Source organism: Vicugna pacos, chromosome 24, assembly GCF_048564905.1.
Source record: "Vicugna pacos chromosome 24, VicPac4, whole genome shotgun sequence".
Classification (NCBI taxonomy): domain Eukaryota; kingdom Metazoa; phylum Chordata; class Mammalia; order Artiodactyla; family Camelidae; genus Vicugna; species Vicugna pacos.
Genome location: NC_133010.1, coordinates 25,587,886 through 25,612,416, shown reverse-complemented (window position 1 = coordinate 25,612,416; position 24,531 = coordinate 25,587,886). Strand labels below are relative to the sequence as shown.

Genomic DNA, 24,531 nt, shown 5'->3' with positions numbered 1-24,531 from the left:
GGCTGTGGCAGCGGCCCCCGCGCAGCCCGCTTGCCGCAGAGACCTTTACAGCAGTGGACCTTCTGCTCATTCTGGGTGTGAGAACCACCACCTCCCTCAGACAGTAAACACCGGAACTTGAAAAAATAGTTCTTAGTAAGAGAAGTTTACTCTGGTCTACAATGAGTGATTTGTGTGTTTTGCGTTAATTATCCAAGGAACTTCATGGAGAATTCTTTCTTGGGAATATGAGGTGCTTTTGGCCACTCATGTAGCCCGAGGACTTCCCGAACCTCTCTCCGCCCTCCATGCAACGGCTGGAGAACTTTCACAGGATATCCCATCAGAAGGCTCTGCTCCATAGAAAATTTAGAGCTAATTTAGTTCTGCTGCAGGGGGATCAGCAAGTTACGTGACTCGGAAGTACGTACGGATGGACTGTTTCATTCTGGACTAAGTTTTGGCAGTCGGTGGTCATCAACTTTTTTTTTAACAGTTGGATTATGTTGTTTCGTTTTTTATGTTTTTACTTTTATTTATTTATTTATTTTATTTGGGAGGAGGAGAGATAATTAGGTTCATTTACTGACTTACTTAATGGAGGGACTGGGGATAGAACCCAGGACCTCGTGCATGCTATGCACGCGCTCTACCGCTGAGCTACACCCTCCCCCGATACCGCCTTTAAATGTAGTTATCACTTCACAAGAAGGAGAAGCCGAGACCTCTCTGATGGTGATCAGGGGGTAGACCTCCTCCAGTTACAGGGAGGATGCCAGGACTGGCTCAGAAATGGATCCCCCAGAAACCTTCCTGTGTTTGGCTCCTTGAATGAGTTTCTCCTTCCTCCCACCCCAGGCCATGAGTCTGAACTTTTATTTGTTGTAATTAAAAAACAAAACAAAACAAAAAAACTCGTAAGAATAACCAGAAAGGCAGTCAAACCTTTGAATATCACTGTTAAGGGCCCCAAATAAACTAGCTTCAGGCCTAAGACTGCCTACACATAATTTTGAGAGCTGCCTGTTTCTTTTTTTTTTTCCTTGAGTCTAACGTTAAATGTTGGTTGCACAGAGAAAACAGTAACATGAAGTTTTAACAACAACAAACACTCGGCTCAGAGCAAATTTTCTGCTGGGTCGTCTGAGGGAGCAGAGATGGTGATGGCTGTGACTGCGCATCTGCCATGGTGATTGATCATCACCGGGCCTTTCCGGGCTGAGTGCTTTCTCCCTGCCTTTGGGACCTGTCGCCAATTGAGACTTCTGGCTTTGGTAGCGCTCACCTGGCTGCACTAGGAAAATAGAGACATCCTCAGATTAATCGTGCAGCTCTTGCACTGTCAGCGACAGGGCCCGAAATCAGCATAGCGGACATCACTCAGCTAAGCAGTCACCAGAAAAGTTACATTACAGCAATCTGCGCAGAAACTGGGATTCGCAGCTGTGGGGGTCACCCTCCCCTCGCCAAAGCATTTAACTTATCTGGGCTTCTGTTTTTTCATCTATAAAATGAGAGGTTAGGAAGAGATGAATTACGAAGCTCCTTGCAGCTCTTGAAATTCTATGCATCATTTAGTTTGAACGGTTTTGTGCATTAAATGCATTCCAAAGTATAAAGGTAGAAAGTGAATTCTTGCATACTTGATCATGGTTCTAAATTACTTACACTTTTGTGTCAGGAGCGAGGACTTACGGAAAACAAAAATGTACCCAGCATTAAAAAATAAAATCATATTTCAGGGAATCAGCAACCATTCAGCCTATATGAATATATAGCTTTGCAGAAAAAAAAAATCCACTCACACACACACTCATAATCAACCTCTGTGATTCCTCAAGACTAAATCAAAGCACACGCACACCCCTCACTGGATTCCCGCCTTGGGGGTTCTTACCAGTCCTGTGAATTGTATAGACTCTCAGGATGACTACACCAGAGGCAGCTAAGGTTTTTTCCTTCTTTGCTATTGAGAACGTTGTTTCTATGTCTAATTCGCTGCTCTCTGGAAAAGCTGCCTGGAAATACACTTCACGAGGCATTCGGAGAATGCATTCAGCTGGGGGCAGTATTTTTAAAGAAATCTATGACTTTTACCCTCCCTCATCCCCTGAAAAAACAACACGTTTTTGTCTTATTAATTTGATAAGCAGTATGTGGCTTAGTTAACACGAACTTTTAGGAGGTGTGACTTTGGGGGCAGCCACTGTGACATGTGCTTGTCCTCCACTGCAACAGGACTTTCTAAATTAACTTTTCTGGGGGAAGGAAAAGACAGTAATGAACCCAGAGAGGAGGGAGAGAATAGGACTCTGCCCATTGTCTTGTGTTCCTCTCTCTGATATGTCGGTGACATTCAGCCTTTTCAGTCTTCATTTTTGCCCCCATGCACTCATAATATTTCTTTAAGGAAGCTATTGCTAAGGGTGTTGATATATTTACAGAGAAATTTAATTCCAAAGTCAAACAGGAAGGCCACATATTTTACTTAACTTCTTCCTCTGAGTCCAGCAGAGCCTCCACGTGTGGTACTAGAGGATTCTGGCTCACTGTTTATAAACTAGCTGTGGTGACGGGGGTCTGTGCTTTAGGCAGGCTGGACACACAACTGGCAGGCCACCGTGAAGGGGAATCCAATGCGGTGGTATTTGTCATTATGGCGATTTGCACGGGTTAAAGCCGCTCTGCGCCAGTTAGTAAGAGAAGGGTAAGTGGCCCATGGATCAGCTTTGTTCACAGAATTCAGCACTTTTACCCTTGTAAACAATTTGCGATTATCCACTGTTGTATCTGAATCTTCTCTCTCCTCCATTAACACAAATAATTGAGTGTTGATTCTACTGATAAAGGGAACTTTAGAAAACAGTTATTTTAAGAAAAATGAATATGGCACTGGCTTATTTTTCTCCCTAATGCAGAAGAAACAGTCTGCAAATTACCAAATTTAGCAAATCTGCTAGTGAGAGGGAGGGGAAAAAATGAAAACCGAGAACACGGCAGGCACTAAATGTGGGTTATGCGTTTATTTTTGCTGAGTTCAATTTAAAATATTTATGATGACCCTTCAAAGCCTATTTTGTAAGAATCACAAACGATGTTATAAAGACCTTACCGTAAGTTTCCTATTACTCATGTTTGGCTATAAAGCGGCTCGGGGTTGCCAGGTTTAATGTGAAAACCAAGCAGTCTGGCATCAAATGGAGATGAGACAGGGTCAAAAATGAAAATATGTCCTCATCAAATTCATTTGAAATCTGTAATAGCTGTTAGGAAAGGCCTTTCAGACTAAGATGAACACTGTGAAATCATGCTGAAATAGATACAGATGCCAGGAAAGCTTTTAGCTGAGCGCTAGAAGCATCCTCAGTGTGGACGGCTCCCTGTCCAGCAGAAGGGAATAAAACAAGGCAGACCCTTACAGCGGGCAGTCAGCATGCGCAAGCGGGAAGCTGGAGGAAAGTCATCTTCGAGCCTCCATGCCAGCCAGAGTGGGGACGGGTAAAGCACTTGAAAGGCTTACCATCCCATTTCCCTACGTCACTGGAAGGTAGTATCTCTCAGTATCAGGCGCCACACTCTGTCCGCAGAGACCAACAACTAAGAGCCGTCGTATCACATCCATCCACATCAGGACCGCCGGCCAGCCTCGCCTGCTGCTGACTGGAGGGCTGGCCAGCCCACTCTGAGAGCCTGTGCCTGGCGGGCTACAGTTCAGACCTCACGCTGGACGGAATTTTTCCACTGAGGACACTAGACTGCTCGCCTTTGAACTGCGGCTGCCTCTACCAGCACCAGCGAGCGACTGGGCCCCACGGCCTCATGGCCTCCCCTCTCCTCTGAGATCTAACAAGTGAGAACACAGCTGGAGCTTCAAGTCCTAGTCTTTTCAGTGGGTTGGGAACAGATGTAAATTGTGGACTTCGGTTGTAAAGGTGAGCCCAGCTGACGGGGGCGGTGCCGAGAAGCGGCAGCCGGGCCCTCCAGGGTGATGCAGTGCACACGTGACAACCACAGGCTTTTGGGTGGACTCACAAGCCGAATGCCATATGTGCTAGAAGTGGGGGCAGCTGTCAGGATTTCCAAGCCAAGGATTCACTGCATTTGGGTGACAGAGGCTGCAGAACCCACTTGGATATTTACCATATGTGGACCACAAGGCTTGAAAATTACTCAGGCCTGGAAGTGGTCACTCACTGGTGGCCTATTTCAAGTCCACTGAGATGATGCTTGGTTTGTCAAAGGCTTCCCAAGGAGCCCGAGTCACCCTGGTCCCCTCTCTGCTTCCTGAGCTGAAGTGACAGCTGGTTTCCGGGGGCAGCTCCAAGATGCCCGCCTGGCCCTGCAGGGCTCCTCTCTCATGCAGGGCACAATGTTCTTCAGTCACCAAACGCCTGGGGTGAGAAATACGGGAATGCTGCTGACAGTACAGCTCAGGGGTTTCCTGCAGCTTCCTTCTAGCCCAGTGGGTAGACACTGTGTCCATCTTTTTCTATTTCTGTTTCATTTCAGCTAAAGAGCCAGAACGGCTCAGAATGGAGCTCTGGAGACAGGTGGGCTGGCTTCACCTCTGCTTCTGTCACTCATGGACTATAAACAACTTACTTTTCTCTGTCTCAGCTTCCTTGACTGTAAGAACAGGGTTATGTATGGTACATATGTTACAGAGTTGCTACAAGGCCTCACTGTGATAACATTCATCAAAACTTGTAACACTGCTTCGTATGAAACAACTGCTTAATTTTTCTTTGCTGTCCTCCTCCCCCCATAATCATCACCATCATCACCATCATCACCACCGCCATCATCATCATCACTACCGTCATCACTATCATATCAACATCATCACCACTGCTATTAAATAAGCAACAACTAATACAAATGGAATGACAATTTAGAGGCGTCAACTCATGTTCACTCATGGATGTGTTATTTGTAATTTAGATTACTCAAGGTAAATCTTACTTTTATCTTTTTGGCGGTCGTCATCATCTCTGCTGGTCAATAAACTTGTTTGGAGGAAGGATGGGCTGTGTAAGAAGTTTCCTACAGGTGGCACACATAACATACATAAACATATGGTGCCTCATCTTAGGTTATCAAGTAAAATTCCAGTCAGGGGTACTGCTACCTTCATGGTGACTCCAGTTACAAAAGGGAGGCTGTAGTTCGGAAGAAGAGAGTGAGGAGCAAGAAAAGGACTGCTTCCTTGCCTGTAATGGCTTGAAGTAAGGAGCCTGGAGTCAGCTAAGCTCCTCTGAGGAGCTGGGGGCGGGGCTGCGTGGTGGGAGGAGCGACCAGGGTCTCCCGTTGGCCAGAGCCAACAGCTGCCTCATCCAGGAGAGGAATGGGAGGGAAAGAGGGGACTAAGCCACGGCTCCTGCCCTCAAAGGGCTTCCAGTTACCTGGGGGCCACCAGGTCTGCTCTACTTAAAAACAGGCACACCAGAGGCTAACTCAGGACCTGCCGACTGAAGCTTCATTCAGCTTAGAGGAACGCCAGCCCCTACATTCTAGGCAGTGCACACAGAATTTATTTTGTTTGTTTTCCTGTTTCTCAACCAAGCTCACGACACTGAGGCTGCACAATCTCTGAGCCTGCCTAGGGGAGCGACGTGGATTGTACTTGGAGCACACGAGCTTCTAGATCCCCAGACATGTTCATGTTCTGTTTGGAGGTGATCTGGGCAGAGTCCCTGTTACTAGGAAAGATAATACAAAAATCGACAGCTGTGGGGGCCATCGCCCAGCGCTGCCCACATTCCGCTCTCTGGTGTCTGAAAATAAGGCACCGGGCATGCTGTTTTCTCCCTTTATGACCGAAATAACCAGTGCATTCCCAGGGGTCTGAGCACACGTGTTTCCGCTGGTTCCAGCTTGTCGGCCGTCCTATCTGGCTTTAGGGGTGTTATGGTGACAATTCGGGAGGTGTCTTTTGAAGGCAATTTGGATTTCTTGATGTCACCGCTGTCAGTAACGATGCAGGAACACTTCGGGCTGTGTGCTCTAACTGTGGCTGGATGTGCTTCTGCGGCCGCCTGGCCCCAGGTAAACGTGCACGTTCACATCAGTGTCCTCCTGCTCGGAGCTGGACGAAGTAACCCTCCCAGCTGTCCAGGCTGAATGGCCCACAAGGCAGACGCTGCGTTGCGTGCCCAGATTCCAGGCCACGGGCTGGTCTAAGGCTTTAAGGCTGACCGTTGGTTAGACCTGGGAGGGCAGTGCGTCAAAAGCTGTCTAAACTTCTTTCCTCTGCCAATGTTAGGACATTTTTCTAAAAACTGGTTAAAATATACATGATACAAAATTTATTAACAGCCATTTTTATGTGTACAGTTTGGTGGCATTAAGGACATTCACACTGCTGTGCGACCATCAGCACCACCCATCTCCAGGGCTTTTTCCTCTTCCCAAACGGAAACCCTGCACCCACTAAGCAATAATCCCCCAAGGCCCCCAGCCCCTGGCACCTCCAGTCTCCTTTCTGCCTCCGTCCATCTGACTACACTAGGTACCTCACAGAAGTGCAAACATATAATATTTATTATTTTTGTGACTGGCTTATTTCACTCAGCATAATGATCTCAAGGTTTATCCATGTTGCAGCCTGTGTCTGAATGCCCTTCCTTTTTAAGGATGAATACTATTCCACTGTTGGGAGACACCAGATTTTGTTTGTCTGTTCATCCGGTGATGGACATTTGGGCTATTTCCACCTTTTGGTTACTGGGAATAACCCTGCTATGAACATGGGTGTACCAGTATCTGTTTTAGTCCCTGCTTCCATTTCTTTAGGGTGTATAGGTAGAAATACATTTTTGTCAATAAAATCAGCAGGGCTGCATCTCTGGGTGCCAGTTCAGTCAGTCTTTCATTTCATGCACACTTAGAAAAGGGACTGCAGGTGGCCAGAGAAATAAGTTTAACAGGTTGTGTTTGCCAAATCACAAAATTAACTCAGGGAGAGACGCCTCGGCTAATTCCCTCCCTTCCAGCGGCCCCTCCAGCTACCACAGGCAACATCATCCAGGATCCAAACTCGAGTCTGCTTCTCTATATCCTGCTTAGCTTCCCTCTTAGCGGATGGGTCTCTTGTTACAGCTGTTTCTTTCGCCTCAGTTTCACTGGGTTTGTTATTTGTTTGGAACTCCCGTTTAATTACTGTAGGTTCTTTGCACATTATCACTAGAATGAGCAGTGTTCCAGCTGAAAGAGAAATGATTGCAGAGTGCCTTCAGTTTAAGCTAAAAGATGCTGACGCTAATGCACCGGTCAGGATAGTAATTAAAAGACATTTTGAGAACTCAGAATTTTATAAGTCATGGAACACATGGCATTAAAATAATCGTTGGCGATGCCCTTTCACGCTCTGTGTTAGGAAGAGAGCCTGAACACCAGTGGGGAGAGCCACGGTGCACAGCATCAGATCTACAATTCTGACCCTTGAAACTGGGAACCTGTTAATGAAGCTCATTGATCAAGCACATTCTTCCTAGAGCTGGTTTCTCCGTTCACATAATGAATCGTCATTTTACTTCGTGACTCACAACTCCAGTTACATTTTGTAGCCGTTGTTCTTTGTATCAGTGTAGGTCATAAACGTAAAAAGGCAGCAGGATAAGAAACATTTCTTTCTTTATGTTGCACGGCTTTGCTACTACATTGTCCAGGGCTCTGGGCTTGGAAGGCTTCTGCTGGGAGGAACCACCACCAGCCTGGGTACCAGCTGTGAATGGTGGGTGGCCACGCAGAGGTGACACAGAGCCTAGACCGCACCACGGCAACACTGATGGGCATGTCACCATGTGAGGGGATGTTCGATAAGCTAGACTTAATCTAAACCTAGGCAAGGTTTACAGAATCAGGCTTGCACCTCAAAGTTCCAGGTTAAAAAAAAAATCACCATTTTAGAATTTAGGGAGGAGCTTGAAGATGAGTCAGAGTCTGTTTGGAGATCCAAATGGATGGGTCGTTTAAGTCCAGGCACCAGCGCGGCAATTAAGACAGGAGGAAATTAAACCGCTCTGGAAGGGAAGGCTGGGGACCCAAGGCACCTGAGCAATTTCCTGCCAAGGAACGAAAGTGGGTCGCCCAGGCCCCGGAGAGAGTGTGGCAGGTGTGGCCGCGGAGAGGCTCAAGGCTTTCGGGGGTCCCTCAGAAGGGGCCGGAGGCCGGCCAAGCAGCGGGCAGCCGGGCTGCGGGGTCAGGTCTGCTAAGGTGCCCGGGAGCTCCAGTATTTGCTGCGGCCAGAAGCAGCAGAACATTTCACAGCCGCAGCCCGATGTCAAGCCCAAGCGGGGTCCAGACCGGACCCGGGACCGCTGGAACACAGCAACGCGGTGGCACGCCCGCCGGAGCCCGAACAGGCCACGCCTTCTCCAGACACACTCTCCACCAGAGCCCCCCCCCCCGCCACCTCGGTCACGTAGGCCACTCTGACTGTGACCATTACCCTGTGACCTCTAAGACCAGAACTCTGAGTCAGTCAGTCCTACCTTGAAAAATTACACAAGAAAAACCCTGGCTGTTGTAACTGCAAATTACATGGTCAACAGATGCAATTACAATCAAACAATTCTCCATGAAGACACCCTCATTGTGTCCCAGGGTCCCCGCAGGGGACATGGCAACTCCCAGGTGACAGTCACCGAGTGAACAATTTCAGTTGATGCAATGTCACCACTTTGTTTTCAAGATCTGAATATATTCTAAGACTCCCTCCTTCCCTTTTAGTCAAGGTGAGGGTCACACTTAGGCATTAGGCACCAATCCTCCATGAAGAGCGGCCAGTTTCTTCAACCACTGACTTCTGACTCCAAACCCACAACCCAGGCTTTTAGAGAATCTGGTAAGAGGATGAAGGACACTCTGATAGCTCCTGGCAACAGCACACGTACGTGACGCTGCTCAGTACATGGCTTCTTCCTGATTTTGTTTCTACTCATATTTTCTTCTGATGTAAGGACGGGGGCCAGTGATTGTCATGACTGCTCATCACACACACTCGCAGGAAGGATGCTGAAGGCTGCGGAGGGAGAGCTCTAAGCAGCTGAGGGGCTGGCGATGGGAGGACCACGTGGGGGCCCTGGTAGAAGGACCACGAAGCACATCTGAACGTTTCCACTGTAAACCCAGTGAATGGAAGGCCCGGAAAACTGGGTATTTTCATTTACGTAGGGCCAATGCTCGCTATATAGAGAAAAATTCACCCTGAGGCTCCTATGCACTTTTTGAAGACAATAATTTTTATCTCCATTGATGTTACTTGTGAGAAATATGCAAAGAGGTACACTATTTATAAAAAAAAGTTTCAGAGGTGGTTTTAAAATGAGCAATAATTTAAGTAAATGATAGTTATGGACCCATTTTTCCTTTTATTAGGCTGCACCTGAATTTAAATAGATTCCTATTCATTTAAACTATTTTAATGTTTAATTTTTAAAATGTTTTAATTGTCTTTTTTATTTAAAAAAATTTTTGTCAGGGGAGGGAGGCAATTAGGTTTACTTTTATCTAATTATTTCTTTAACGGAGGTGCTGGGGATTGAACCCAGGACTTTGTGTATGCTAAGCATGCACTCCACCACTGAGCTGTACCCTCTCCCCTCATTTAAACTATTATAATACATCAATAAAAAACCTAAATAATTGTTATTCAGATCTTAAAAATTCATACTATTCTAAATAGGGAATCAGTTCACCAGAAAACCTAAGGTATGGAAAAATTAATAAAGCATCTTATAAAACTTAAATATCCCTAATAATAAAAAGCCAAGAATTCAAAGTCCAAGGCTGCAATGAAGGGCCCGCACTAAAGGAGTGCTTTTCTGTCTTTAATTACTGAACACACTATGTGTCCACTAGGAGCAAAGGCTGTGCTAGGTTTGAGAGGGGGTGTCGGAGAGGATTAGCTGGGATCACATCATGGCCCTTAACGCGCTAGAATCTAACAGAAGTGGCAGGTGGTAATTCAGGAGGCTGAATGTGCGGGGAGGGCGCCCTGCGCACTGCAATGAGGCAGGTGAGGAAAGCACTGGCCGCAGGTCCGTGCTGGAATCCTGGCGCCAGGCTGCTGCTCCACGTCATCTCAGGAATATCGTCAGCTTTACAAAGTTGTGTTCATGCCTGCGGGCGTGGGAGAGATGCAGGAGGCCTTTCCTAGACAGGATAACCTCGACTACATGTTTGCCAATTTTTGTTTTGTGCTGTTTTTACACAACAATTGAAATAGGTTGAAGTTAATAAACGAGTCCGTTTCACTTGTTGCAGTAAAACCCCTAAAAAATAGCTTCACCGTAGTCCCACCATAGCAGGGCCAAGAGGGAAACAGTGTACTCGAAAATAACAGCAAAAACGACTTCCCAGCTGACCGGTGAGGCCCTATGCACTTTAAAAGGCCATTTTGTGAGGACACTGGGCAAAACCATGCCTTTCCTGTTAGTCAGTATATTACTTGACAGGGCATCGCATCTTGTAACGCCAAGATACACCAAACATCAGAAACCAGCATTCCTTTATTAATTAGCAAGTAGATCCTCTTTATCTTCTTCAAAAATTAATTTTATGTAATATTCCATAAAGGAACCTAAATTAAAGATTCCAGATATAATTCCTTTCCTTGTTAAAAAGAAATTTCAATTTATGTGAGAAGAGGGACCATGAATTTTGCCTAAAGAAGTCAGGTTAGACGTTGGCCTACCTTTTTTTTTTTAATGTCTGTAAGTATTTCCTATACTCTATTTTTCATTACTGTCTTACTCGTTTATACAAAACTAGAAAGAACTGAAGAAGTGATCACATTAAGTTTGAACTCGTGGATTCACTGACCAAGATGACAGGTTTAAAAAAAAAAATCATCCAAAGTAAAACATGCTCAGTTTTCATGGGTGCTTCTTCTTCTGTGAGCCAGAAAGCGAGGTCACATCCCAGAAAGTGAGGTCACGTCAACTTGAACAGATACAAGCCTGCTACAGAATTCAAAGAGCCTGGGTGGGACTAAGCTAGGGACGTCAACACACACATCTGGGGATACCAGCCATGGAGAACGGTCAGTTTTAGTGGTGAACGTGCAACCCCCTACAGGTACGGTTAGACTTGAACTTCACAGGTAAGAGCCACTGAAAGAACAAGTTTTAGTAAGCAACGCTGCTGGATACTGGACAAAAATAGGCGGCAATGGGAAGTTACAGGACATTCAGTGAGGCATCACTGGGACAGCTGTGCCTCAGATGGCTGGAGAGAGCCCGCTCAATGTGTGCAGGCTCGGCGCTGTGCCTGGTCACATGGCAGGAGGCGCCACACTCCAGACACCCCCAGGATTATCCCGACCTGCTTGTAGAGGTCGAGGGCTGAGAGGATCTAAAACAGGCTTGGGGAGTCGCAGTAGACGTTGCTAGCACATTGGAGAGAGTGAAGCCGCCCTCTGTTCTGACCCCAGGAGGCAGACCGCTGACCCCAAACTGGGCCTCAGTCTGACCGGTTCTGACACCCAAAGAATCCACACTCAGTGCCCAGGCCACGCCCACTCAGGAGGCTCTGGGGCTCAGCGGGAAGTCCCCGAGGGAGGCAGTATTCACGCCCCAGGATGTGGCTTCCTTCTCTGGAGAGTATTCTCCCATATCCCAAGTCTTCCCGGGACAGCAGGAGCCCCTGTGTAAGGAGCCCAGATTCGTGAGATTCCAAAGCCCAAGTGGCTGCCCCTTATTCTCTGACACTTTCCTCCTATAAAATAAAAGGAATGGTGCTTACATTCCCTACCCTCCTTTTTAAAATAAAATCTTCTTTATAGAGAGCTCTCAGAGAACCCTTAAGAGAACACAGTTAAATAAACCATTAGCTGGAGTCCAGAAATAGTGCTAATATGGGAGCTATTAGAGTAACTGTAGGAAGTCCAGGTTAGAAGACGCCTTTCGGAGGTCAATTTAATTTACCTCTGCACCAGGAGCCATTCAGTTACCACCCAGAAAGCTAAGAGACACCAGCCAGTTGGTCTATTAGGATGGCATTTCCACAGCTAACCGTGTACCCATGCAGCCTGGTTCACTCATGCAGACGGGGCTGGAGTAGGGAATCTCACCCTCTGATTATTGTTTACACAGCTCCGACCAAGCACACATATCCTAAACAATCACCCAAAAAGTCCACCCGTGACTTTCTCAGTGTAGTCTCAGAAGGCGTGATTTTGAAACAGGACTTCGCATACTGTGTCCAGACTTAAGACATTTTCCACACACAACCCTCACTTAACCACAGTGGGAAAAATGTTCCCATCGCAGTGCAAACACGTACAGTGGGAGAGTTGCAGTTAATGTCAGCCTGCCCCCAGTCCAGCCTACAGGCATCTCTGTGAAAGCTTATCTTTCACGGTGTCTTCAGAAATACCTCCTATTTTGTGGAGGTTTTTCCTTGCTAGTACCAGTACTATTTAAAGCGAACAGAACAGTGCTGAACATTTAACGACATACGCTGCAGTTGCAAAATGCACATCTGTCAAAACGTGCTGTGGACAGGAGACGCACGGACAGTGCTTTGGGGTTTGGTCATCTGTGCCTGTAACAGGTGTTCCTGGAGTAGAATGGCCAACATTTGCTATTTTGACCAAGAATGTATACTTCTCTAATTATTTCCGTTTAGCACCATTTCCATAATTTCTATTTACTGAATGACCGAGATAGAAACACTACTGTAATTGATACAAATTTCTAAAATATCTCTAGCAGTTTTAGAAACAATAGTAAACATAATTAATCAGGGTAAAAAAAAATCGATGGTGCTTGTATACCAAGTTCTGGCAAACATGTTATTGAGATAAATGATTCCTTATGAAAAATGTGGAAAATGCAGGTCTTTTCAGTTACACAAATTTATGGAAGTGTACAGGGATGAAACATGCTGAAAACTAAGTGTCTCTTATTTTATGTGAATTTTGAGAGCATGCTGTCATGGGGCTCTGCATGAAATTTCATTTCATAGATACTTATCTTGACACCCCCTTCTTAACATTTGTTGCATGAAAACACTGCACTCTTCAAAGAACACGTACTTCTGGGAAGGGGAAGATAATAAGAAATTGTTTTGCTTAAAGAATAAAATAAGAATAAATGTAAAGTCAAGGTTTTGTAACTGTTTTTAAGGAAGAGGTTTCACATTTCTGTTAGTCCAGGAAAGGCTCAAATGGATTAATATTCATAAACAGGCAGCAAAATGTTAGCGCCAAACAGAACTGATGGCCACGTCGGGCTTTAGCCATTGTGCCCTGGATGTGGGAAGATTCCGCGTTAGCAGGAGTTGAGCAGACGCCACATGTTCTGTTCGAGGCCTCCCTTCAGGAACTAATTTTTAGGGAAGGCCTGGCTTTCAGAAGGCAACACGTTCTAATGAAATTTGCTGTTCCTTCTCCCAGACGCTCAGGCCCAGGGGGCTGGGCACGCTGACCCACACAGATGGTCACTGCTGGCTTTTCCCCGGCAGGACAGACTTCCAGTTGTATTTCCAGAAATGTTGGTGCATTTGTTTCACCCACTTTCCCCAGAGCCCAGTCTGTCTTTACAATCAATAGCACACGCTCGTGCTGGCGTCTCAGAGTCGTGTGGGCACAGGAGACACAGGCTAACGAGCCCACGTGGGAGTGGATCCCCAAGTCTGACTAGCAGGGGTTCGAACCTGCAGACATGACTAACTCTCTCCTGAAGTCCAGTTCTCTCCGGCCCACTCTCTCCTCCCCTCATTTCATTTCCCTGTCGCTCCCTTGTTAGCTGAGCGCCTCCTGCTGGCAGTGGGAGATGTGTGGTTGAAAGATGAACCCCTCACCAATCCGTCCCCTGGACTGGAATCCACTGAACCAAGAGAGCCTTTGGAGGAGCTACTGGGCGTGTTTCCAGCATGTGATACAGGAAGAAGCCCCCACTGCGCTCCTAGGACAGCAACCGCAAAGTAGGGTCGCCACCGGCTGCTACAAAATAGAAGACCCGAGAGTCTGGGGTTGGGCGGAACTTCAGAGATCACCTAGTTCAATTTGCTCAATTTAAAGAGCAAATTTAAACTAAGGCCCAGAGAAGCTCAGAATCACAAAGTTCGCTAAAATGCAGATGTAGGAATTCCAAGCCTAAACTCAGCCTTGTTGTAACCAGTGCGGCTTGTGCCAGTAACTCTCGACAACTTATCTCTGGCTACAATCACGTTTTCACTGTTCTGTTTAAAAACACACTGCAGATCGTAGACTTAAGTTTGGGTGGAAAACCCTCAACAACGACTTTACAGAATTTCTGTGAAAGATGACAGTGTGTACCTGTACCGCACGACTGTTCACATCAAAATCTCACAAGCTTTGTATTTGCGGGCATGGAATACTGGAAGATTTGCCTTACAAGAGAGTGGATTCTGTATTTCAGAAAAGGCACATTCGAAGGTGGCACATGCTGTGAAAACAACCCTTTTCAGGTTATTATCTAGAGAATAATCATGTAAATTTGATATGAGTTATTGGTAGTTAGTCTAAAGTTGTATCAAGGCCGTATGTTACCACAGGCAATTTCTTCAAATGCATAATTTATAATGTAACCTCCATGACTGCCTGAGAGTCCAAGGTAGAGTCATGAACTAATCCAGCAGAAACAGACCCTTGAAGATGAATTAGCATTTAGCTGAGGTCACAAGGACAGTTCGATCAGTAGTTTCAGGCTATTCCTCAGAGAGCTTGCCAGATGACACCAAACTCCAACATGTTCCCACCACTTCAAATCAACTCTCCGAAATGTTCAGGTTGCATATCCAGGCATGGAAGGGCCTACAGCTGCTTAGCAATTATACTGCATCATATTGAGAGAAACTACAATCCCCTGGTACCAAAGATAAGCTTTCCACTTAAACATCGAGGTGAGGAGAGTTGAGGAACATTTAGGAGAAAAATGTATGGGAGGCGACAGAGAAATACAAGAGGAAGAAAAAAGGACAGAGACGTGGAGGAAGACAGGGACAAAGAGACTGCCAGCCGGATACACAGAGAAGAAGGGTGAAGGAGAGGAAGCTACAGAGGAGTGAAATGAAAAGAAAAAAGAATGAAAACTGGGCAGACGCCCAGGGATAAAACACAGACGTCCTGCGGAGGAAATGGAAGGCATGGTGACTATAGCTAATACCACTGTGCTGTGTACTTGAAAGGTGCTCAGATCTTAAAAGTTCTCATTGCCAGTAGAAAGATTTTTTAAAAAATGTGGAGAGAAACTAAACGATGTGTGAGCAAAGAGAAAGGAAGAGGGGTGGATGGCCAGTGGGGAGGGAGGGTGAAACGACGGAGGCCGCCCGTGACCCACGCGGCTGGGACACCGCGGTCTGACCCGAGGCGCAACTGCAGTAGTGAGCGTCAAGAGGAGGAAGAGGCGAGGAGAGATGCGTGCAGACGTCCGTCTGCTTGGGTATTAACTCACCCCTTCAATACTGCTGTGACCCAAGGCTCTACCTTCGCCATCCATCCCTTCCTCTGATGCTACCGTAGCCTTGAGTGACCTTGTCCAAGCCCCTGGCTTCAGTGGACACAGGTGGATGACTTCGACAGTGGAAAGCGTTATTCCTGGTCCACACCAGCCTATCCGACTGCCCAGCAGACACGCGCACCTGACGCTGCAGGAGGAGTGACCTTGAGGAGTGCAAAGCCAGACTCTCTGCCTTCGCTCCCCGTGCGTGTTCCACCTCCCACACACCCCACATTCTGAGGACCGGCGATACCTCCGCTCACTGCCCCAGGAGCACCCAGGGTCTTTCTAAACTGTTTCCTCACCCTCAGATTCCGTCTCCAAAGGGCTACAAAAAACAAAGCATACCTCCCAATGTTTCTCAAGCTGCCTAACTTTCACTCAGTGGGTCTTCCCAGCTCGAGTCTTCTTCTCTCCTCGCTGCACTCAGCCCTAACACCAGAGTGATTCTTCTAAGATAAAAAGTACATCGCCTGACCACCCGCTTAAAGGCCGTCGGTGGATTCTGTGAGCAGGCCGGCTCCTTAGATGGCCAGACAAGACTTTCAAGACCTGGCTTTGCCAACGCCTCCTGCCACCTGTGACCTCACTCACACTTCATGACAGCTTTTAAACTACATAAAAAAGAGGAACGTTTATCTTCTCGCTTCTTGCCGTCTACATTTTTATACTGACCATTCTTACAGAACTTGAACACTATTATTAAGCAAGTGTCCATTCATTTCCACGAGACAAAAGACACTGCATATTTCTCAAGCACTGGAGGTGAGGACTGCTTATTATGGTCGTATTATCTGTTTTTCTCTGCTCTCGACCACCCTTGGCTGGACAGGGCAACCACACAACATCCAAAATGCCTGTCCTTCTTGTCCGGGTGCCCTGGGCCTCTGTCAGGCTGTCTTTTGAGTGGCCCTTTCTCCCGGGATGTTGGGCTGCTTAACCTGAGCACGGTGCCCTCACAAAGCATCGGCCAAATGAATTCCGTCCCCATCACCACCTCCACTATCATGACAAGGAAAGGTCTTCTCTCGTGTGTCCTCAGGACCTGGTGTGTTGGTAATGAGCACCAAGTGTTTCCTGGGAAATAAAGGATTTTACCCCTTCTACTGAGCTTTACGTATCGACCTGCAGGAAGACGCACGCCCGTAGGTTAAGCTGACCGGATACGCCCTGCATGTTCATACGCAATCCCAGCCGTGTACTGTAAATTTTTTCCTGGATAACATACGATGCAGAATGCGAACACTCAGTCACAGGCGTGACTCGCTCAGCAAGGCCAAATGAACGACAGGATAACTTCACACACGAGGAGCCCCCTGGCAGGCAGGGGGACAGAAGCACATGTGCGACAACAGTCAGGGTCTCACCTTTTCTTCATCACCAGCACGACCCCCAGAAATATGATCACGAACAGCAGGATGCCAGCGATGACCCCGGCGATCTTCACCGTGTGGTCCGTCTGTTTCTCGGGCTCTGGGACCGGTTTGGGAGTGGCGGCTCCTGAAGGGGAGAGGAAACGGGAAAGCACAGACGGTGGGTAAGAGAGAATAAAGATGTTACCTTTTCAAAGTGTCGCCGCACTGAACAGAGTAATGAGACTTATCAGAGCCAGCAGACAGACGGGCTTTGATTTCTTTCCAACAGCTTTCCTAGGCGCTGAAAGGGGTGTAATTGGTCGCATTGTTCTCTCATATTTCACTCAACTGCAGCACAAGTCAGAGAGCCCACCCACGCCTGACCCTTTTATAAGAGACTCTTTTCAAACACCATTTTAAAAATATTTTTATTATCTCTATTGGCTCCCTGCTCTTTCTGCCTTTTAAAAACGTGCTAACACCACACTAGCTCGCCGAAGGCTTTATCCAAATTTGATTTGCTGGAACATTTTCCCCAATTATTTTTCATAAACGAAGCGGTAATTCCAGAACATATTAGCCCCAACACCTGGAGGAGGGAGATAAGCTCATGCACCAGGCATTTCACCAGCAATTGTTTTTTAACACAATAGAGATTGTTCCCCACCCTGCCTTGGAAAACTTAAATCTAGGTCACATCTGGTAGGCAAAAGACTCCTTCTAAGCAATTTATTCACAAAGTGGGAAGCGGCTGCTGGTCACACTGCTGGCACCCACACTTCGTATCTGTTTAAATGAGATAACCAGTGGCTACTGTCTTAGCTCCCCGGCCTCCCCATTTCCCAGCACCGCCTGTCCCTGTTTACGGTATAATGTGATGGAATGTCAACTCTACTTCTGATGAAATATCCATTTCCTCTGCTAAATGAGTTCAGGATGAAAAATAGGAGGGATGCAATGTTCAATTCGCTACACAGGATCCATTCTTCTCAGGGCTTCTGCCTTTTTTAATCAGAACATGACAGTCCTCGGCATCTGAGCTAGCAGGTCCCCTCCCCAGGGAGACAGGTAAGGAGGGATTTTAGGTCCACATTTCTCACGTTAGAATTTTCTTCTCCTTTTTGTTGGTAAAACATGCAGCCAACATTGACGATCGGTAACTGCCCTTTCTGCCCTCCACTAGGTTTCCCATTCATGCTTCATGTGATTCTGGAAAAACTTACACCATCGCTGTGCCCCATGCACACCAGACAGGTTTACCCTACGATGAGTCATCACAGAGAGATGGGGGTGTCAGCTACAGCTTCCCATCTGTTTCCACTTGGAAACTAAACACAGTTTCTTGTAAAAGCTGCTCATATGATGATTTTATAGGAGACTCTGCATCCTAACAGAACTGTGGCCGTCAGATGGATGGAGCTGGTAAGGGCCAGGTTGCAACACAAGGCAGAAGACCGACGGCCACTATCACCTGAGTTTCCACCCTATGTGCACTTTCAGAGTGACAAGTCGTAATGATGGCTGTTCTGATGTGAAAGTCACACCTGATTAAATGCAAAGCCTTCTGGATATAGTGACCCTTTACCGGCCATTTTTATTTCTGACCACTTCAAGAGGATGTCCTGCTATTCTGTTTGAATGATATCCTTCAAACATTTGTCCAGATAAATCTTGAAAATATAAACGTTTATTGTTTTTTTTAATTGTAATTGCATCTTTTTTTTCCTTTAATTTTATTTTTTCTTTAAATGTAATTGATTTACAGTGTTAGTTTCAGGTATACCACAAAGCAATTCAATTGTTATACACATACATACAGATATATTTTCTTTTCAGATTCTTTCACATTATATCTCATTACAAGAAATTGAATATACTTTCCTGTGCTGTATAGTAAGTCCCCGTTGTTTATGTATTTTATAAACAATAGTGCATACCTGTTAATTGTAATTATATCTTAAGTGTACCACTCCAATATGCCACTGGACTGTAACAGCCCAGTGGTAGATTTAAAGGATATTGTTACTTTAAATAAAATGCTAAGAAAAATTTAGAGATAAAATGTGTATGTTTTAAAAGATGAATAAGAGGTAAAAATAACATATTTCAAATTCATGAAGACAGAAAAAAGGCCAATGGTTTCCAATTTTGATTTTTTTAAATCCAATTTAAAAAACTTAAAAAATAAAACCAAATTGGTTTTATTCTTCCAAATGTTAGCACATTGGGAACCATTCCGTTTATCTCACTGGGTGTAGACTGCAAGTTCGCCAAATATATATGTATTTTGTGTGTGGGGGTGGGGGGAGGTAACATTATTTTATTTATTTATTTTTAGAGGAGGTACTAGGAATTGAACCCAGGATCTTGTGCCTGCTAAGCACACGCTCTACCAAGGAGCTCTACCCTTCCTTACCTTCGCCAAAGATATTTTCTAAATAAATGATTCTCCAAGTATTTTTTGTAACAAAATTACGCCAGTAAATACAACACTTGGGAAGGAAATTATTTAGAAAAACTTGATTTAGCTTGATTTAAATATAAAAAAATCCGTGTTGCACACGGATGCAACACATACATCGCAAACACTAAGAGAAGAGCCTGTCCTGTGAATGGTCACACATGTGCTTCTGCTCACCGAACGGCAGGAGGCTGCAGCCTGAGTCAGGGGAGGGCCGCCCCTGCAGCCCTTCGTCCCCAGAGGGGTGTTGTGCAGCCGCGTGAGCTCAGGAGCCTCACTCTGCAGCACTTACTTTTAACACATTTCACATCGCAGGTCAAGAAAACGAGGTGTCCTCTCACTGCGGGAAACAAGTGCAATGTGATGAGGGCAGCAATCACGCAAAGTTGGAGAGCAACGCCAAAAAGGCACGTCTGTGAGCCACCCTCCCTGTGCAGATCGCCGCGGCATGCCTGGGTGACGCGGCTGGTCCTGGTGTCTGGGTTTAGGACGCCACTGGGGAGGCAGGGACACAATCACAAGCTGGGATGAAGTCAGTCAGGCCCTGGGGATGACCTCACGGGGGCGCACCATTAGTCACAGGCTCACTCTGGGTGCACACTTTCCCGCCCCTCCCCGGGTGCTCGCCCCGAGTCCTGCCCATGATGGACTCCCTTCGGTCCTCCCGCCACACAACCTCTTCTCTCCACTTCTGTTTCTTTGGAAATATGTGGCCATGAGCTGTCAGTTGGCCTTGGCCTCGGACAGAGGATACTTTGTGACAGAATGTGGTTGCAACCAACAGCTAGCTTTTTTTCCCTTCCTTACCACATCTATGAACTTAACGTTATAATTTACAAACTGCTTGGCCAAAGAGTTGTTTTTATAATATTTCCCCCTTTGTCTTGTTATTTTCTTGCCAGGCTTCTAATGTTACAAACTTTTATTCTTTTTTTCTTTTGGTATAAATTTCAGTTCTTCATGGAAAAGCATTTTTTTTCTCTTCTACTGCGCATTTTGCTTAGAGTTGACCACACATTTAGCTCCGTTTAAAGAGAATAAACTCAAATGTATGCATTTAACAGGGGGCATCATCTAGACTTGAAGACATTGATTACAGTGATGAATAAGCTAAATACTTCAGGGGATGGAGGACGAGAGGCTGCTGGAATACAGAGCGGAATCTGCAGATATCCTGCTGCTGATGCTCAGTGACAGCTCCGGGTGCTCTGTATTGTTTTAATGACCAAGAAAAAAAGCTTGTTTTAAAGGGTGGTATTCCAGTGAACCTGCATTATTTAAGGTTCCAGATATACCATCTAATGTGAAAAATCCCACAAGAAAGAGAAGGATGACCCTGTGTAGTGTTTGGTTGGTTTTCAACAGTCCATCTTGGCCCCATGTTGGATGTAAAACAAAATGACCTGCTAGCTGGGCTGCGCACTGGGTGGACTCAGTCACTGACTCGAGGGCCTGGCCCAGCTCTGCCCACTGAGCTGGCTGGACAGACTCCCCAGAGACACACGGATGCCAGCCTAGGGGGACGTGGAGACCGTCAGCCCTGCCTGGAGAGGCTGAGCCCACAGCGCCAGGGTAGTGTCTCCTGAGAAACACGGGAAGCAGGTTTAGAGGGAAGGGCAGGGGCGTGGCCGCCCAGGACCTCTGCATGACGGACAGGCCAGGCTGTCCCTGCATGGGGGGAAATCGGGAGCATTCGTCATCAAGTATTTATCGAGCATCCAGCTACGTGTGCAGTTCCAGGAACGCAGCAGTGAGCATCTGGGTCACACAAAAGCCTCTGTCCTCGTGGAAGTTAGATTCCTGCGGGAGACAGACTCAGAGCAGAGGGTACCGTGTGCAGGATGTCAGTCAGAGTTCATGTTGCAGAGAAAGACATGGATGGGGGTGGGGGGTAGCCCTTGAGCAGAGACCAGAAAAAGGAAGAGGAGCGAGATACACTGACACCCAGGAAGAGCAGTGGGAAGAAACGGTTTGAAGGTACAAGCCCCTGGAAGGACTCCGCTCTTTCCCTGCAGGAGCCAGGAGCTCCGGGGGGATTCGGAGTGGAGGAGCGATGCGACCTGGCTCAGGTTGCACCAGGATCATGCTGGCAGCAGTGCTTAGAACGGGTACGTCAGTTACGAGGCCTTTGCAGGATACCGGGCTGTCGGCAGTCAGACGGCAGCAGTGGAGGTGGTGAGAGGTGGTCAAGCTCAACTACACCTTGCCAGTGGAGCCATCAGGTTGGCCCATGAGCTGGGTGCACAGGTGCTGATACAACACCAGGGCTTCTGCACGAGTGACTGGAAAACGGGGTCACCAAGTCTGGGAATGGAGAGGACTCCGAGGGGCATGTCTGGGGGCAGGTGGGGAAACAGGGAGTTTGGTTGGGGACACGCGAGTTCTGGGATGTTACACAGACGCCAAGTAGGCTGTCAGACATAAAGGGGAGAGGCCTGGCCTCGGGGCATCTATCTGGGCGTCGTCAGCAAAAAGAGGCACTTAAAGCCCCGAGACGGCCTGAGGGCCCTTGGGAGAAGGTGCATCGCCAGGAGGGACGAGAAGTGGAGCTGAAAAGGAGCAGCTGACTGAGGGAGTCTGAGGGAGGAGGGACACCGGCGAGGAGGGGGACATCGCGTGAACACAAACAGAGGAGCACCACCTTCACGGAGGAGCCAGAGAGGTGCGCAGGGCTCAAGGGAAGATTTTTTTTAAGGCATGAGAAATGACGGCATTTGTAATGCTGAAGCATATGACCCTATAGAGAGGGCAACGTTGACACAGGATGGAAAGGAGATGACTGCTGGAGCAGTGACCTTGAGAGGGAGGAAGGGATGGGTCTGGAGAGGGTCGGACAGAGAGGTGAGGGGGTCAAGGTCTAGGGGAAGGAGGGAGAGCTGGACAAGGGGCTTCTGGAGAAAAAGGGCCTCGTGGGATGAACCCTGATGCTCTCAAGGCAGGTGGTGATGGAGAGGTGTGAGGGCTGGGTGGAGGGGCTGCGAGCTTCTCCAGGAGCACAGGGTGGGCCATCCCCTCCCTCCTCACACTAGATGAAGGAGAGAAGAGGAGGAGCCCCGGTGGAGGGTGACACTACCCAGAGTTCCATCCCAAGGGGTCCGGGATCCCATTGGTGGTAGAAGCACCCCTGCAACGGATTCAGAGAAAGGACCCTTGCTCGAGAGACTCTACGTCCACTCCTATGTTCTCGGTTTTCAGTCTCCAAACAGACCACTCCTTGTGCGCTCCAGGCACTGTAACGAGGCTCTGCAGGGGAATTCAAGATGCGTAAGAAGACTGTCACCTATTGCTTCAGGGCACAACACAAGAAGCCACGTGAGGGGCCACGGGTGAGCTCCAGGACACAACTAGAGGACAGAAGGACATCCCATTCAGAGAGCACAGGCCGCAGGCTGCCAATGTCCAGTCCAAGGGGCTGACTGGAGCTGAAGGGACACAGGGGATGCACAGGAAGAAGCCCACCAGCCGCACACATGTCCCTCAGGCTCAGAGCGCCAGGCGCTGGGTGGAAGGACACGCGTGTTCGGGTCCCACGTTTGAACTGAACTCAAGCAACAAAACACTTCCTTCTCCCAACGCGCCACACCAAAGGCCAAAACCCCACTCCTGATACCTGAGGGGAAAGGACAGAAAAACTCGGGGCCAGCAACCGTGGGAAGTGCTCAGGAGAGAAGCAGCAGGTGGAAAACCTCACGAGAGAAAAGTCAAAGCAGAAAATCATACGGAGACTGCAGAAACGTGTAAGGATGTTGTTCCTCCGAGTGTGTTTCAAGAGTGCTGGTCCCAAAAGAGATTCTAAAATGTCCACTGAGGCTGCCCAGCCACCTGGGACCAGCCTTTGCAAGACTCTGTGAACTAGAGAATCCATTTAAATTAATCTTCAGAGTTTCGTTTTCACCTTTTGCAGGGGTCTTTTCTTGTCCTTAAAAATAGCAACACCCGGGTTTTACAGATTATTTATTGCCTGACGGCTCATTCACATCTTGCTGCTCAGAGGCTGAGAATTCCTCACAGTCTGCATTTGCTTTTTCCAGCCACGCCTTAACATTCTGTACAACCGTGAAACATCTCCAAGATTTTTCATTTAAATTTCACGTCACTGTTTATCTTTCTGGAAATGCAAAGTCAATCAGGATCCCTGGAATAAGCTACACTCACACTTTCTGTATTATTGGTAACCTGATTATGCTTTTGAATTTATAACGCTTCCTTTGTACCTAATTTCCACCCTAGGGCATGCGGAGCATGTAAGACGCACAAGTAATAATCAGAAACATAATTTTTCACATAAAACTGAGAGGCTGGTTTGTTTGATATATACCGTCTCTAAAAAATTAATCTACTTTTTTACTTTTGTTCTAATTTCATGACAGTTACTGCTCTCACTTATTGATGGAGCCAACACCCCAGGGGTAAGACAATCTATCAGACACTCATCACTTACACCCTGGGCACTAAAAGTTTCCAGAGAATTATTAGTGCTGTTACTGATCTGATGAAATGGCTTTATTTTTTCCATTTGCATTTCTCAAATCACAGTCAAGTAATAAAATGAGTGAACAGCTTGTCAATAAGAAGTTATCAAGTGTGTTCACCTTTCATACAAAGTGAATAATCAATAAAAGGAATGTGAGTGGGAGATTTCGAGGGTGTATCAGTGAAGAGCAGACACGTCCAACAGTCAGTTTGAAACCTAACTTTGAAGGTATTAAAACAAACATCAACTGTCTCTGATTTTTTTCCCCCAGACTTACGTTCAGCTCTTAAATATCATTTTTGTGGGAGGAAGGACCACAGCATTCTGCACGAAGCTGACACTGTTTGCAAAAGACCCTTGTAGCTTTTCCTGCTGCTTGAAAAATGGTCATTCACTATTTCATCAAAAAGCAAATGTACCTAATAAATTCTCTGTGCTTTCTAGACGAATCCCTATTTCGCAGGTTCACAAAGAAGCACAGAGTCTAGCAAGGGATGCAGGCAGTGGGATGTCCTTTCACAGGCCAGTGACCCTCAGGCATCAGAGGTGACCCTTAGAAAACAGGTGGAGATTCCTGGGGTCTTAGGAGAGAGTCAGGTCATGTCATCCCCTGACTCTCATTTATTAAACATACAATTTTCCCTCAGTGAAGTCATTTGATAAGTAAGGCTTACATTAACCATGCCATTCTGTTCAATATATTCTAGAACAGGGCTTCTCTAATTATAGAGAGTTTAAGGGTCATCTGAGAGCTTCTGGCACATGCAGGTGGCTGAGTGCCCCAGGGACTCCGGA

The 24,531-nt window shown here is 46.9% G+C and overlaps 1 protein-coding gene across 6 annotated transcripts in view; it reads right to left on the bottom strand.

The window, feature by feature from the left end:
• PTPRM (protein tyrosine phosphatase receptor type M) overlaps positions 1 to 24,531 on the bottom strand; it is a 643,552-nt gene that overhangs the window by 169,100 nt on the left and 449,921 nt on the right. For all 6 annotated transcript variants that reach the window (XM_072949242.1, XM_072949243.1, XM_072949238.1 and 3 more), the window contains one exon: positions 16,814 to 16,946. In XM_072949242.1, the coding sequence (XP_072805343.1) occupies positions 16,814 to 16,946 (133 nt within the window). The remainder of the gene's footprint in view (positions 1 to 16,813; positions 16,947 to 24,531) is intronic.